The sequence below is a fragment of the Polyodon spathula genome, chromosome 2, assembly GCF_017654505.1.
Source record: "Polyodon spathula isolate WHYD16114869_AA chromosome 2, ASM1765450v1, whole genome shotgun sequence".
Lineage (NCBI taxonomy): Eukaryota > Metazoa > Chordata > Actinopteri > Acipenseriformes > Polyodontidae > Polyodon > Polyodon spathula.
In genome coordinates, this window is record NC_054535.1 from 98,729,139 (window position 1) to 98,744,293 (window position 15,155).

The window sequence follows — 15,155 nt, forward strand, 5'->3', positions numbered from 1 at the left end:
TGGGATATGTAAATAATGCAAACTGTAAAACAAGTATCATTAGGTTACATCAGTTAATCTTTGGGATGTAGAGCTTAATATAAAATCAGGCACTTTTTTTAAAGATGACATCAACTGCTTTAAAACTACATCAAATGATGCAAATTCTGCAAAGGGTAGGAGACTATAACCCACAAGGTTGAGCCACAGCTGCATACTGCAGCAATAGGGAATTATTATAGGCTGATCAAACCACCCCTTCAGCTCTGCTGCAGCTTTTACAATTATAAGTAAAAAACATAATACAGTTATACTTTAAGTACATACATAATTAATAAAGCAATACCAAGATGAGCTACACAAGACTGTCTCCTTTCCCATGGGATAAGTAGACATCTTAAGTAATCTGAGGTAGCTGCCAAGGTTCCAGGAGCAATGGACCCTGTAGAGCATTTGCTTTCTCATTTAACCCAATAAGTGCACTCATCAATATTGGCACATCAGTAAACTCCCATGTTCACTAAGTCACATTCTTTGTCTGTAGTGTAAAAATAGTAGAACCTGATAAAGTGAAAAGGCTGCAGGGTTGTCCATTACTATTACATATCGGTAAACTGAAGCTTCCTGAGGCAAATCTTACAAAAACAAAGGCAATGCTAACCCATTAACAAGCCATAATTATGACACTATCCAGTAAAGTGTCAAGATGATATTTGTTCTAATAAACTGACCTGCACAACATTATCAACCATTTTACCAAGAGAGTGTCTCTTACAAAACTAGTCCTGTATCAACAGCTCAAGACATTATTTGCACTTAAAGTAAAAAAAAAAAAAAAAATCAGTTGTACTTTTTTAGTTTAAATGATGTACACAATGTAGTGCATTAGGTACCAAATTAATTATACGAAGAGCACAAAGACTTTAGATGATCTTTAACTCCCCGGATCCATCCACCTGTTTGTGTGTGGAGTTCTCTTTAATATTGTGGAATCTGTCTAGAATTGCATTAAAAAAAAGGCTTGCCTACAATTTGCCAGAAAGATTACATCTGAGATTATACTGTTTGCCATACTAATAGAATGATAGCACAAACATGTCTTCACTTACAGTACTGTCAGTGTCTACATGTAAGCAATAAGGCACGACAGGGTGTGGGATATACTCTAATATCCAACCCCCCCCCCCCCCCCCGCTGCATTATAAGTCATGAGGCAAAGCTTTTAACAGCAGTCTCTTTTAAGAGGGACCCAAACATTTTGTGAAAAGACGAAAGTTTAAGAGGTATTTTTTAAACTATTTATTTTCAAAATGGGATCGGGAAACGCTGTTGCACAGGGAGAAGGAACAGTAAATCAGAATGGAGAGTTCTGAATTCATTTGAATACTTACTTTTGCTTTTTATCACTACTTTAATTAATCATTGGTGTCCGATTCAGATTCATTCAATATCTCATGTACGCTTCGGTTTCTGAAAAGTTCAACATTTACATAAATCTCGATCATGTTAATTGTGATAAATTCCAATATGTCTGCCGTTTTTGTTTTTAAATTCTAGTGAATGGATATCTGCCAGCAATTTGTACGTTTTTAAAAAAAAAAGTGCCGACCCATGGTGATATGCTGTAATAACACCCCCATGTGACCTGTTTTGACCAATCAGGATAGAGTATTTAAAATACCCATTTTATAAATAGTATTAGCACAGTGGTATACAGGCTATGTGGTGATATGATACATAGATGTATATATGTAATACTTTGGAATTTAAAAAATAAACAAAAACACACTGTAAAAATCTCTTTCTGCTATAAAAAAAAATAAAACACAGAAAACTAAAATAGATTAGTATACTGTCCACAGCAGCAGGTCTAAAATTGTATCAGTTCCATTCGAGTACCAATAAATGCAGTAGCATACAGAACAAGCTGTTCTGATTCCAGTCATTCCATCCTTGTGGAATGGCTCCAGAAGCAACTTGCTAGATGTGCAGGTAGAACTGTACCCTTCAATTTGCTGAGCCACAGTCAAAGCCCTGCTCATAGCTACATTACACCTCATCAGAAATCATCACAACCTCAAACAAGCACGCCTAAATCTGAAACAGTCTTTGACAGCACATAACACTCGAGCCCAGTTTCTGAAGTTAAGCAAAGAACAATAATAAAATCAAACAAACATTCTACTCTTTAAAGTATTTAACTTTACAGAATGACGTCATTTCTAATGATAATAAACAAAACAGGAAAAACGGCTTTCTAAATTTAGTGGTCACATTTTTTCGCTCAGTTTTGTTTCATCATGAAGACGAAAAAAGGTGCATACACATTTGAAAATACATTTTATACAGTCCCTTACTTGGCAGTCTAAATGGACACTTCAAATGGGGAGTCAAAATGCAAATATGATAGAATTTTTAACTTTACCCCCAATACTGAATACACCCCTCTTTGGGTGAATCAATTCCTTACTTTGAATATAAATGTCCAGTATTTATTTTCAATTAAACTTTATGTAGACCCCAGAGGATTAAGTGGTGCAAATACTGTGGATCTATTTAATTTTAAAATAATACAAACTGTTATCAATATACAAACTTTGAATGAATCCCGATATTCTGCTCTTGGTGCCAAGCTCTCTATTGCATTGGGAACAGATAGCGTTCTCTCTTTGCTAACGGTAAATGTGCCACCAGCACTACAGTATATATTTAAAACAAAAAATTATGGTAAAAATTATATCTTTGTTAAAAAAATACGTTCATATTCATTCATCTGTTTTTATTTCTCCATCGCACTCAACCTATTCTTTTTTAAACAACGCAACACTCTAAGACATTAAGGGAGTAAATACTCCACCTTTGGAGTTAAAGATCGGCAGTACTTAGATCACTAAAGAAGAGCCCAACAATGAATCTTAACTAGAATATGTGATGCTGTTCAAACAACACCTCCCTTTTAAGTCAGCTTGAACTACCACGGAGGCATTTTTAAATTAAATCCTTCTTGTTCAGAATCCTGTCCACCTAAAACCAAGTCTGCTCTATTTACAATTTCAAACCACTTCAAAACCACCACATTCCCTTCCCCTACAACCAGACGAGACGCCTGCAGGCTATAAACATAGCAACCTTGGAAATAGTAACAATCAGTACATTTACTTGACAAATACTGAATCAGAAAACTGATTTTTTAAAAACTTTTCCGTGTTTACATGAGTAACGATAGAAAATCTAATTAAAATTCAACTGTATATATGGATTGAAGTTTTCGGAAAACGCAGGATATTTTTTCATGCAAAGTAGTGTAGTAGCCTAAGTACAATTTGAAGACCGGACATTTCTGCGATATAACGGAGACCAATCTAATATAGTGCTTTATCGAAGTGTCATGTCTTAAATTCAAAGATTACTGTCCTATACCTCCATTCAGATTCCCCACAATGTTCAATCAGCCTTTCCGACAGCTCATCCTGTTCTATGTTACCAGTTTCTTTTGCAGACATTATTTCAAATTATCATGTCATTTAAAACATTTGCTGCTTCAGTATGGGCTATTAGTATTAACAAATACATACAGACTTTAACAAATGTATTACTTTATCCCTAACTAGACAAATGGATACATGCAGACTGACTACAGATTATTATTATTTTGTTTTCTAAAACCACGTGCAGGAATTAAGGTCAAAGTTTGCACATGTGCAGTACGCTATCGGAATAAGTTTTCCGAAAAGTGTTTTTACATGATATACATTTTGTTAATTTTCGGAATTTAATCGGAAATTTCTAGGTGTTGGGCTTTCTGAATACTGACTTTCAGAATATTCCGATACATTTTCTGAAAACTGTGCTTACGTGACTTTTGATATTGGAATTAGGTTTTCCGAAAAATATTGGAATTCTCTAAATGCACCGATTGACTACCCTCAAAAGGGATATCAGACATACAATAAAGAAGCTCTGAAACAGCACAGACAAAAGATCAACATGTAAGTAGGTATTATAAGAATCTAACAGCTTATGCTAACTGCCTCAGTCAGTCATGCTAGCTAGCAGCAGTGTACAGAGTCATGTTGGTTTTAATAAAAAATACGTTCATATTCATTCATCTATTGGCTATTCTATGGACAGTCCCAACCAAATATATGACCATATTTAAATATTGACATCCAAAAGCAGAAGCCACATTACTTATAAACCTGTATGTGTGTGTATAGTATATAGACATTTTGTAAATTGTGTTTTTAGGTTATATTTTGGATTGGTTGTTTAAATTGAATTTCTGTGAGATTCAAGGTCCTAAGTCCCATTTGCTTTGAAGGGCATCGACTGGTGGGATTAAGACAACTCCAACCATGAGGTTTCCAATTTTTAACTTTGTTATTTATCCACACTCACATACCCCTTTCTGGTAGTTATCAGGGAATCATAATGCTATGCAGTCTTAATACAGAACATAGTTAACCATGGGAAAACAATTAAAGAACAGGTTAGGACAAAGCTTGAAATGCGTAAGCTGAGACTATGGACTGGTACACAGATCAGAATTTCACATTCTCGGCAGAAAAGTATTTCCGTGGAACTGGTGCTCTTTTAGCTGTGCTCTCAGCTGTTTCAGTTCCAAGGGATGGGTTAACGTTTCTGTTCACTGGACATTAAGCTAGAGAACTTCCAGCTGCTCGATCGGGAGGACGGGCCTTCCTCTGAAGCCTGATCTGGCAGCAGGAACTGAGTAGAGTTGACAGAGGTGGGGCTGCCGATACACGCAGTGGCCTCATCCACCTCAGGAGAATACAAGCTCCAGTTGTTTACTTTTACCTGTGGCAGGTAACCCTCACTCTGTTCTGGAAGATCAAGATGCTGTGGATTAGGAGTGTGATTCACATCTAGAAGAGGCACATGCGTTCTCATTTGTGGCTTGTATCCAGAGTCTGAAATTACTTCCAAGTTATTTACTGATCCACTGGATGGTGGCTGAATGTCACTATAGGTGACCTGGGTGGCACAGGAATCTATGGACCCACTTGAGCTATCTGATGAAGCTTTGTAAGAGTCAACTATCTGGGGATGGTACGATGGAAGCATGGGTTTGGAGGATGTATCAGAGCAGCTGTCATCAATCTGCTCGCTGTCACATTTATCCATTTCCACTTTGCATATATCAGAGTCTTCTGCATCTTTACCAGGCACGCTTTCTATGACACAAACTTTGTCAGGCATAAAAGGCTTCACATCAAAAGTTGGGTTACAGCTCCTCCCCTGAAATGAATAAAAGGAAACAAATTAGAATTGTAAAACTCTTTAAACATTGTGATGTTTCAGTTATTCACAGTTGCTGATAAAAAGGTGTTTACAAATGGTAGAAATCTGGTGTAACGTAGGGTCAGCATCTTGGACTTTCTGGTTTTAACATTATTAACATAATCTTTTTTAAATCGGTTGCAAACTGACTTCATTGATGTTTGTTTTTTTTTGTTGTTTTTTTCAGGTGGACACACAAGCCAGAGGCATCTTTATTTTGTTTTTATGCTGTAGCCTAAGCCTCTGTCTCGACCCCAGTGGGATGTAAACTCCCATAATACGATTTGCCATCTTTGGGAAAAACTACTATGGTAAGAACCCCTTACAACAGGGATGTCAAACTCAAGGCCTACAGACTGAATACAGCCCTTGCAGATACTTTATCTGGTCCCCCGCAGAGTTAATTCATTACAGTGTAATTTGGCCCGGCCCAGTCTGAGTCTACAGTATTGGGTTTATTACACGTAAGGCCTCCAAATCCTATCAGTCACCAGAAAATTAGCGGGAAGCTCAGAACTAATTAGATATGATTGGCTGTCTCTCGCTGTAAAGATAAAGACGACAGCCAATCATATCTTGTGCTTGGTTCTTAAGGCGTGTTTTCTGTTAGACACTGTAGCCTACTGGCCATCAAAAACAATAATATAACTCTCAAAATGTCCAAGAAAAGAAAGATTGATAAGGAAGTCAGACTGTTTCAGGAAAGGTGTGAGTTTGAATATTTATTTGTAGAGCAGAAAGAAACCCTCATTTGCTTAGTATGTAAGGGAAGCATTGCGGTGATGAAATAATTCAATTTAAGGCACCACTATGAAACGAAACAAAGAAAATTATATGGCAAATTTGAAGGAAAGCAAAGGCAAGAAAAGCTGGCCGAATTAAAAACAACCCTTGATTTACAGCAGAACATGTTTAAAAAGGCAAAAAGTGAAAGTGATGTGGCAGTAAAAGCAAGTTACCTTGTGTCAGAGTTAATTGCAAAGTTGTCAAAGCACTTTTCTGAGAGTGCTTTTGTAAAAGACTGCATGCTTAAAGTCACAGAAATAGTCTGGTTTCAAAATTAAAAGTTCTGGTGTTTTTTTTACACAACTGCAGGTATTAGAAAATAACCCAGAAGAGGATGCAATTGGAACGGGGAAGGGGATGATGCCCAGTATTCCAAGGTGCTCACGAGTATGTTTATCTGTACCATTAATCTTTTTGTTAATTTCATCATGCCCATTCAATTGCTAATACCGTTTTCACATATGGAACAAGTTCAGAACTTGCAGAACAAAATAAACAAATCATATCGACAGACAACTGTACCGTATTTCACAGTACATATAATTAATGATCTATGCACGAGTACCAATGCCAGAAGCTAATGCAGTGTGCTTTCAGTGGGTTAATCTTTTTGAACACCAATCGCCAGTACGTTAAACTCTTTCCAAAATCCAGGGAAAGCAGCTTCAAACATAAGAACCAAGTAGCATGGAGAAAGTTAGGAACAATCTCTCTCTCTCTCTCTATATATATATATATATATAAAGTGGCTGCAGATGTAAAGAGGTTTACAGTAACTGAAGTCCTCTGTAAAAGTGGTCTCTAGGGTAGCTCTGGGTGGTATTTTGACAACCAAGATGAGTCAAACACCAGTCTACAAGTCTGGCCTTTACAGTTCTGATAGATTCCCCAGCAAGATCAATTCAATGCAAAGTCACAATTACACCCATCTGCCACATTAACTTGTGACACATTACAAGATTTTGAGTGGATACACATTACCTGAGGAAATAAAAGCACTTGTCATGAAAATAAAAATGTCAGTGCTCAAGAGTCAACAGATGTTGGCTGTTCTGTCAGTTACCAGACAGGCGCCTGATTTGTCTGAATTATATTTCCTTCTTTCCTTCTGCATCTTCTTTTACCAATGAAAGCATCTTGAAGATGAGCAACCCCCTTATACACTTTACTCATTCTTCTATTCGTGAGCATTAGTATTTTTGTAAATTGGTTCCACATCAGTATAGTGTGATTTAATACCCTCTGGGATGTACCTTTAATGTAGAAACAATAAATGACACTGTCCCATACATTACCTCTCCAACAGACCATTGTTCCCCATGTATCTCTGGTTTGGGGATATCAGGATAGAAAGTCTCCTTCACACTACAAATAAAAAACACAATTTTATCATCACAAAAAGGAGCCCAATATAATCTGTTCCGTTTTACAAGTGCTATTCTACTTTTAGTTAACATTTTAAATTAAACTAGACCACCCCTCTACTTTTTACAAGCCTCTTGCCTACATTTATTTAGAAACACCTTTTCTGGGTATAATTTTGTGCGATCAGACATGTATGCTAATAGTCATACTGGCTGTTATCTGGAAATTTCAATGGTATCTCTCCACGACCATGGATGGAGTTTCGCTTGGTGGTCGATTAAGGTATGATAGCCCACCCACCATTTCTCAATGACTAACAAAATACATACCAATTCCTCTTAGCGTAACAGATCCCTAAAAGAATTCCGCAGAAGCAGGTAGTCGCCAGTGGGATGAGAATCGCAAGAATTAACCCCAAAGCTATGGGGGAAAAAAAAAAAAAAAAAAAAAAAAAGGATTGCTGTTTGTCATTAGAGGAACAGAAAAACAAATGGCATAATTTAAGAGCTTGGTTCACAAAACATCCATGACTAAGCAAGAGCACAGCATTACATGGGTGTTTTCTAGTGCCACTGGAATGAAAAACATAACTTCTAAAAGAGCTAGTCTACTACTACCTAGCTCAGTAAATGAGAAGATTCTATCCAAAATTAAACCTACTCTGCATCTGGCAACACGAACACTGATATAGTCAGAATTAAACTGAATGCCAAACAGCTGTGTCTACATAGATTAAAGAGTTTTTAAAACTATAGGAAATTATGTCCCTATACCTCTACATACACACACACACACACATATATTACTTACAGCTGTCGACCAAGTTGATATTGATAGGTTCTCCAATGCCCTCTCCACCAGCAGTATAAGCCCTAACTGTGAATTCATATGTAGCGCTGTGGAGATTTGTCACCTTTACATTCCTGACATCAGGATCTGTGATGTCTATCACTTCTTTAATACCTACTAAAAGACAAAAGCACCAATTACTTTCCTGAATTTGGGGTGGGTGGTACACGAGAAATGCAACCATATGCTTTATTTTACTCGGTAAAAAAAAAAAAAAAAAAGTAAATATATCTACCAGGGTAAATAGCTGCAGGGCTCATTAGTTAGCAGTTATCTGTCCTACAGTTAGGCGGACAGAAACCAGATGTCAGTCTTAAGTTCAGCTATTAAATTAAATTAAATAGGCTGTGACAGGGTAGCACTGTGGGCACAAGATGGTATTAGCAGGAAGGAGACTCAGACTCAAGAAGCTGCAGTTTAAGAGCTAAAGCGCATATTCATTAAACAAACAAAACAGGCACTCAGGCCAAAATAAACATTTAAAAAAACAAAACAAGCAAATGTAATATAGGATGGGCATTCGCTTTCACTACAGTTACAAACAGACATCAACACACAGGTCAAAAACTCACCAAACTCCCTTCTCCAAACAAAGGATTTCTGCTCCCTTTATACAGGTGACCACTACCCAATTAGCACTAATTTACCTATTTGGGGAATGGCCACAAGTGGGACTGTTGGCACACACATAATTAACTACATCCCTGCCAACCTTCCATTCCCACACACACTATTCACACAAGAAGGGCTTTTGCTCTACCACATAGGCACACTCAAGCCTATAGCCTCTATATCCTAGATCAGGTGTGATCAGATCAGATTGTAATGTAACGGCAGTCTTACCTGTTTCCCTGATTAAGCTACAGCTACAGCTTAGTTGAATTAAATGCCTGAACTATGCGAAAACTGACACCTGGTAGCTGCAAGTAAAAAATTACTTTGAAGAAACTTGAATCTGCAGTACTTGGTTAAAGTCGTCGAGACGACGAATTGACTTTTTTCTTGTTCCATGGCATTTCTGACCAGTTTTTTGTACAGAGAAAACAGATTCAATACTCTCACACTCAACTTTGCACAGAAAAGACTGGATGCAATTCTGGGTTAATTTGTCAAGCCAGTGGAAATGGCCCTTTTTAAAAATTTTTTACCTGATTTCTGGGATCTGGCACTGTAGTTCACCTGCGGGACATAGTACACCCTGTATCCTTTAATGAAACCTCGGCGATCCTGCACCGGGATGTCCCCCCACCACAAAGTGACTGTATGTGAAGAGTTTGCTTCCGCTTTTACCTTCACAGCCCGCCTTGGAGCTGAGGAAAGAAAAAACTATATACTGTAACAGTGCCCCTTATGGTCAATTATCTATAACATATTCTAGAGGGGTTGTAAAAAGAAAAACATGGCTGTCCTAACACAGTCAATCGTATTTAGGACACCTATGAGTACCCAAAATAGCTCTGTTTCAACATGCAGGGTGTTTAAATAGTATTGTTGAAATAAAGGGATACAATACTGCTGGAGAGCCAAGTCTCATTGAGCTGTAACTTCCTTGTCACTGATCAGTAATATTGTCTATCATCATAGTATCTTCAGTATTGAAAATAGTGGCTTTTTAAATAAATAACAAAACATACAGCAGCGTGAGGGACATTTAGGCAAAAGTGCACCCTAGACATCACATTTATTTGTTCCCATCCACTCCTTGTATTAGTAATATTGTAAACATCTTCTGCATTGTCTGAAGTTCTTCTATTTTTGATCCCTCACCTAACTCCTGTGTGTACCCAGCCATCTTCTCCAAAAGGTACTCTTTGTGCTGTGAACATCCATAGACAGAAATAGAATACCTCACACCAGGTCTAAAGCTATCTGAAAGGAAAACAAAGTAAACTGTTAGCACTGCTATAGGCAAAAACTGCTTCCCATAGCAGCGCACAACATCACAGTTGAATTGTAATGTTTGTACACCAGAATGTAAACTTCCTTTTTTTTCTGTGGGTTTTAAGCCTCCGAGATAATATTTACATTTTGACAAAATAGTTCAGCTTAAGCATGAAACTTTTAGTTGAAGTTATAAAGTATTTATAGCAAAACCTATAATTTACAGAATAGTTGTGCAACTAAGGATTTAATCAGGGCCCAAAGATGTTGTTCTAGCTATAACTTTTTTTTTTGGCGTCGATAGGAACATTCTAATGTTAGCCCCACTCCTCTCTTTAACCGCTTCAGTAGCTGTCTTTACAACTTAACATGCTGCGTCATGCTGAAATATGCAGCTTTCATTAAAAAGCTGCTGTGTCTTGATTTAACCCACATTTTGTATTAAAAGTGAAGGGTACATTTTGAACTGTAATAACCACACAGTATTTCGAACTTGTTTATTAGAAGGAATTAATCTCGGAGTGTACACTGTTTCCTTAGCTTTAGCTTTGCTCCAGTCTACCAAGGTAATGGAAACCATTTAAAATAAGACAACAAAGCACAGGGACTGTTGCTTTACAACCAGAAACATTATTATTATTTTTTTTTTTTTTTAACGCTTGCCGTATGCTTACAAACACTGCATTAATAGAGTATCAGAAGTTGTGAGAATACCTGTTTTACCAAAATAGTTTTATTTTTTTGTTTGGTAAATTTCATTTATATAATTGAAATGCAACCTCCAAGTTATCAGAAGGTGAAGTGTGATTACTGCAAAAAATAAATGAGACAGGAAGAGCTTGCTAATCATACAACAGTTTGATATGAAAGCAATCCCCAAAACTTTCCTGTTTTCAATGCATCATGGGACTTTGGGCCAGATTTATAAAAACATTGTCAGGATGCTGGTTGTATGTATTTAATTAAATTGCGTAATTATTTGCTGCATAGTGGCAAATAATATTTTGTAAAGTTTGCACCTCTCCCCTCCATTTCAAAAGTATAAGTAATGTAAATAGCACTTTGTTTAACATCGAACTTAGACTTTACCCCTAATATTGTTTTTTTTATACAACAATAAAGATAGATAGCATTTAGAGTAATACATGTTAAAACTATAGTAGTACTGTAATAGTACAGTGAGTCCTAATGTGGCACAATCAATGTAGTTGTTTTAAAATAAGTAATGTTTGCTGCAATATTGCTTCAAATCAATAATTTAAAATTTGCTTTTCAGTTAGCTATTGTTTGCGCACAATCGATTCTCTTCTCAGATTTAAAATAAACTAGAAATATTAAGCCTAGCCTATAGCCTTTATTCATTATAAATGTATATTTATTTATTGATTAGATTTGATTTATATCAAAGCTTACCTGATGTTATCACTGTGTGGGTTGTTTTGGGTGGGACTTTTTGCCATTGCAAATTACAATCCGGTGTGTCTGGAAAAAGACACCAATCCACAATATACCCACAGGTCTCATTGGTGCCAGGAGACCAGCTCAGGTTAAAGCCACTGGGAGTGCCAGAAATTATAGAGGGTTCATCAACTTGTTCTGCAAAACAAAAGTTCAGGAGATAAAATAATATATATATATATATATATATATATATCGTACACACACACACATACATACACACAGTGTCTACAGAAAGTCTACACCCCCTTGAACTTTTTTCACATTTTGTTGTGTCAGTGCCTCAGAGTTTCATGCATTTAAATGAGGAGTTTTTTCCAGTTATCTACACACCATACTTTTATACTACCATGCTTTTAAGGGGTAAAAAGTTTTCATTGAGAAAACAAATTATTCATTAAAAATACAAAACTGAAAGATCATAACTGGATAAGTCTCCACACCTTTGGCAGCAATTACAGCTGTGAGTCTGTTGGGATAGGTCTCTATCAATTTTGCACACCTGGATTCGGCAATATTTGACCATTCTTCTTTATAAAACTGTTCAAGCTCTGTCAAGTTCCTTGGGGAGTGCTGATGGACAGCAATCTTCAAGTCATGCCTCAAATTTGGCTGTGTGCTTTGAGTCGTTGTCATGCTGAAAGGTGAACTTCCATCCCAGTTTCAGCTTTCTTGCAGAGGGCAGCAGGTTTTCCTCAGGACTTCTCTTGCCTTTGCTCCATTCATTTTCCCTTCTATCCTGACAAGTGCCGTAGTCCCTGCTGATGAGAAACACCCCCATAACATGATGCTGCCACCACCATGCTTCACAGTAGGGATGGTGTTCTTTGGGTGATGCTCTGTGTTGGGTTTACGCCAAACATAACGCTTTGCATTTAGGCCAAAAAGTTCTATTTTAGTTTCATCAGACCACAAAACTTTTTGCCACAGAATCTCCCAAGTGTTTTTTTCCATATTTCAAATGGGATTCAAGGTGGGCTTTCTTGAGCAATGGTTTCCTTCTTGCCACCCTACCAAACAGGCCAGATTTGTAGAGTGCTTGGGATATTGTTATCACATGCACAATTTGACCAGTCTTGGCCATAAAAACCTGTAACTCTTGCAGAGTTGCCATTGGCTTCTTGGTAGCCTCCCTGATCAGTCTCCTTCTTGCTCGGTCATCCAGTTTGGAGAGACGGCCTTATCTAGGCAGGGTCTTTGGGGTGCCATACACCTTCCACTTCCTAATAATCGTCTTGACCATGCTCCAAGGGATATGCAAGGCCTTTGATATTTATTTATACCCATCCCCTGACCTATGCCTTTCAACAACTTTGTCCCAGTGTTCTTTTGAAAGCGCCTTGGTGCTCATGGTTGAGTCTTTGCTTGGAAATGCACTACCCAGCAGAGGGAACCTACAGGAACAGCTGAATTCATCCTGAATTCATGTGAATCACTACAATTTAACACAGGTAGAGGCCACTTAACTTGGTGTGTGATTTTGAAGGCGACTGGTTACACCTGAGCTAATTTAGGATTGCTACTACAAGGGGTGTGGACAGTCTAACCAAGCTATTTTAGTTTTTATTTTAATTAATTTTATACAAATTTCTAGAATATTTTTTTCACTTGGAAATTGTGGGGTAGGATGTGTAGATGAATGAAAAAAAAAACTGTTATAATGCATTTTAATTACAGGTTATAAAGCAACAGAAGGTGAACATTTTGAGAGGGGGTTGTAGACTTTCTATAGGCACTGAAAAATAACATTTTGCAAATGCACGAATGTTCAAATTCTTGTTATTTGCCACATTGGATTGAAGTCACTCACCTTCAAGCAGTCCTAGGATCCTGATCTGAGAAGTAGGAGAGGAGCCAGCCAAATTGATTGCTCTGACCGAGATGATGTAATCGCTGAAGTTAAGGTGCAGCTCTGTGCTGTTGGTAGACACAGGAGCAAAGGCTGACTGCTCACCGACTTCATTCATAGCCTTCCAGGTTATTTCATACTTCACAATGGTGCCCTTCGCATCAGAGTGGGGAAGAGGCTAATGGATGACAATGAATATGACCCAATTAAGAGCACTTGCATAAAAGATAATCTGAATGAATTTAAAAAAAAAAAAAAAAAAAAAGCAATGATCTAGTCAGGGATACCAAGATATTTACAAAGTGATCCAAGTGAGGAAAAGTAGGCAATACAAAATCGGCACCTCCAGTCTTTCTGTAAACTATTTGCTGTTTCCATAATTTGTGTTAGAAGTGTATGCTTAGTAGAGTCTACATCTATGATAAGTAATTAATTAAATCTCTATATTGGAACTTTATGCTTTCGACCAGTATTTATACTTGTGGATATAGGCATATGATCAGAAATTAGAAGGCATTATAGTTGGGAATACTTTGTGATATCAATTGTGGCAAGGCGTAAGCCCTGCACATGGGAAATATGTAGTTCATTGTATGTTTTGGGGTTAACTGTTAATATATTAATTTAATTAATTGTTTAGCTGCTGTGGTGCTCTGCCACTGCAAGTATTATTATTACTATTATCTTTGTTTTTTTCTGCCTCTCTATTCCATTTTTACTAATTATTTTAACTAAACACTGTTTTCAATGATTTTGCAATATTAAAAAGACAAATTACTTGAAAGTTGTATGTTTCATAGAACACCAAACTATTCTGTTTTCATTTTTAAAGTTCATGAGATGTTTGTTCCATATATCATAAATATCATGTATCTTGTGGATAGAGAAACTTAATGATTCTGCTGTTCCAAAAAATAACCCAAAATTGTTTTGCGTTAACGGTAATTCATAAGCCATGAAAAAAAAAATCTTGTTTGACTAAAATCCCAAATTGTGACTCACCTTCCATTTGACAAATACATTTTGACCATGCTCAGTCCTTTTAATCTCTCTCCAAACATCCAGAGCTTTTGATGGAGCTGGATGTAAAAAATACATAAAAATGGATTTGCTTAAAAGGAAATGAAATAAAACGACAAAACTGGCTAGGAATGGATTGATTGAAAACTGGCTACAACCAATGTATATGTGCTTCAGATTTGATCAGGAGCTATTGTAAAATCTGTTGTAAAAATATTTATTGAAGTAAATGTCTGAGCTAAACTCTATAGAAATCGTGCTAGGCGATTTAACATCAATAAATACAATAAAATACAAAGGAATGTTGCTCATTAGAGTAGGCCAGCACTTACCCAGTTGTTGTGCATTTCTAATGGGGTTGTCACATACAGCAGACTCCTTTCTCACTTTTTTTTTTCTTTTAGCTTCATACTAAAGTCCATTTAAGTTTACCCTGGATTTGTGGCGTTTCAAGCCTATTGCTATATACAGTAGTAAGGCTTGATCCTTTTCAATGTTTATTTTTTTAACAGCTCGCAAAATAATATAATAATTCGCTCGCCTTTTAACGGGTTCATTCAATATTTATTTTTTAGCAGACTCGGTTTGTTTATTGAAACATCATGCACCTGTTACTTGGGCTTGCTATTTAATTCTAACCAGCAGCTGACCAAATGTGGCCAGTGCA

General features: G+C 36.9%; 1 protein-coding gene across 1 annotated transcript in view; it reads right to left on the bottom strand.

The window, feature by feature from the left end:
• Positions 1-3,698: 3,698 nt before the first annotated feature.
• LOC121327294 (leukemia inhibitory factor receptor-like) overlaps positions 3,699-15,155 on the bottom strand; it is a 56,812-nt gene continuing 45,355 nt past the window's right edge. The window contains exons 13-21 of the mRNA XM_041271238.1: positions 14,471-14,547; positions 13,430-13,646; positions 11,575-11,757; positions 10,048-10,149; positions 9,429-9,590; positions 8,242-8,397; positions 7,761-7,851; positions 7,362-7,431; positions 3,699-5,238 (exon numbers count right to left, since the gene is read on the bottom strand). Coding sequence (XP_041127172.1) covers positions 4,612-5,238; positions 7,362-7,431; positions 7,761-7,851; positions 8,242-8,397; positions 9,429-9,590; positions 10,048-10,149; positions 11,575-11,757; positions 13,430-13,646; positions 14,471-14,547 — 1,685 coding nt within the window. The 3' untranslated portion in view covers positions 3,699-4,611. The remainder of the gene's footprint in view (positions 5,239-7,361; positions 7,432-7,760; positions 7,852-8,241; positions 8,398-9,428; positions 9,591-10,047; positions 10,150-11,574; positions 11,758-13,429; positions 13,647-14,470; positions 14,548-15,155) is intronic.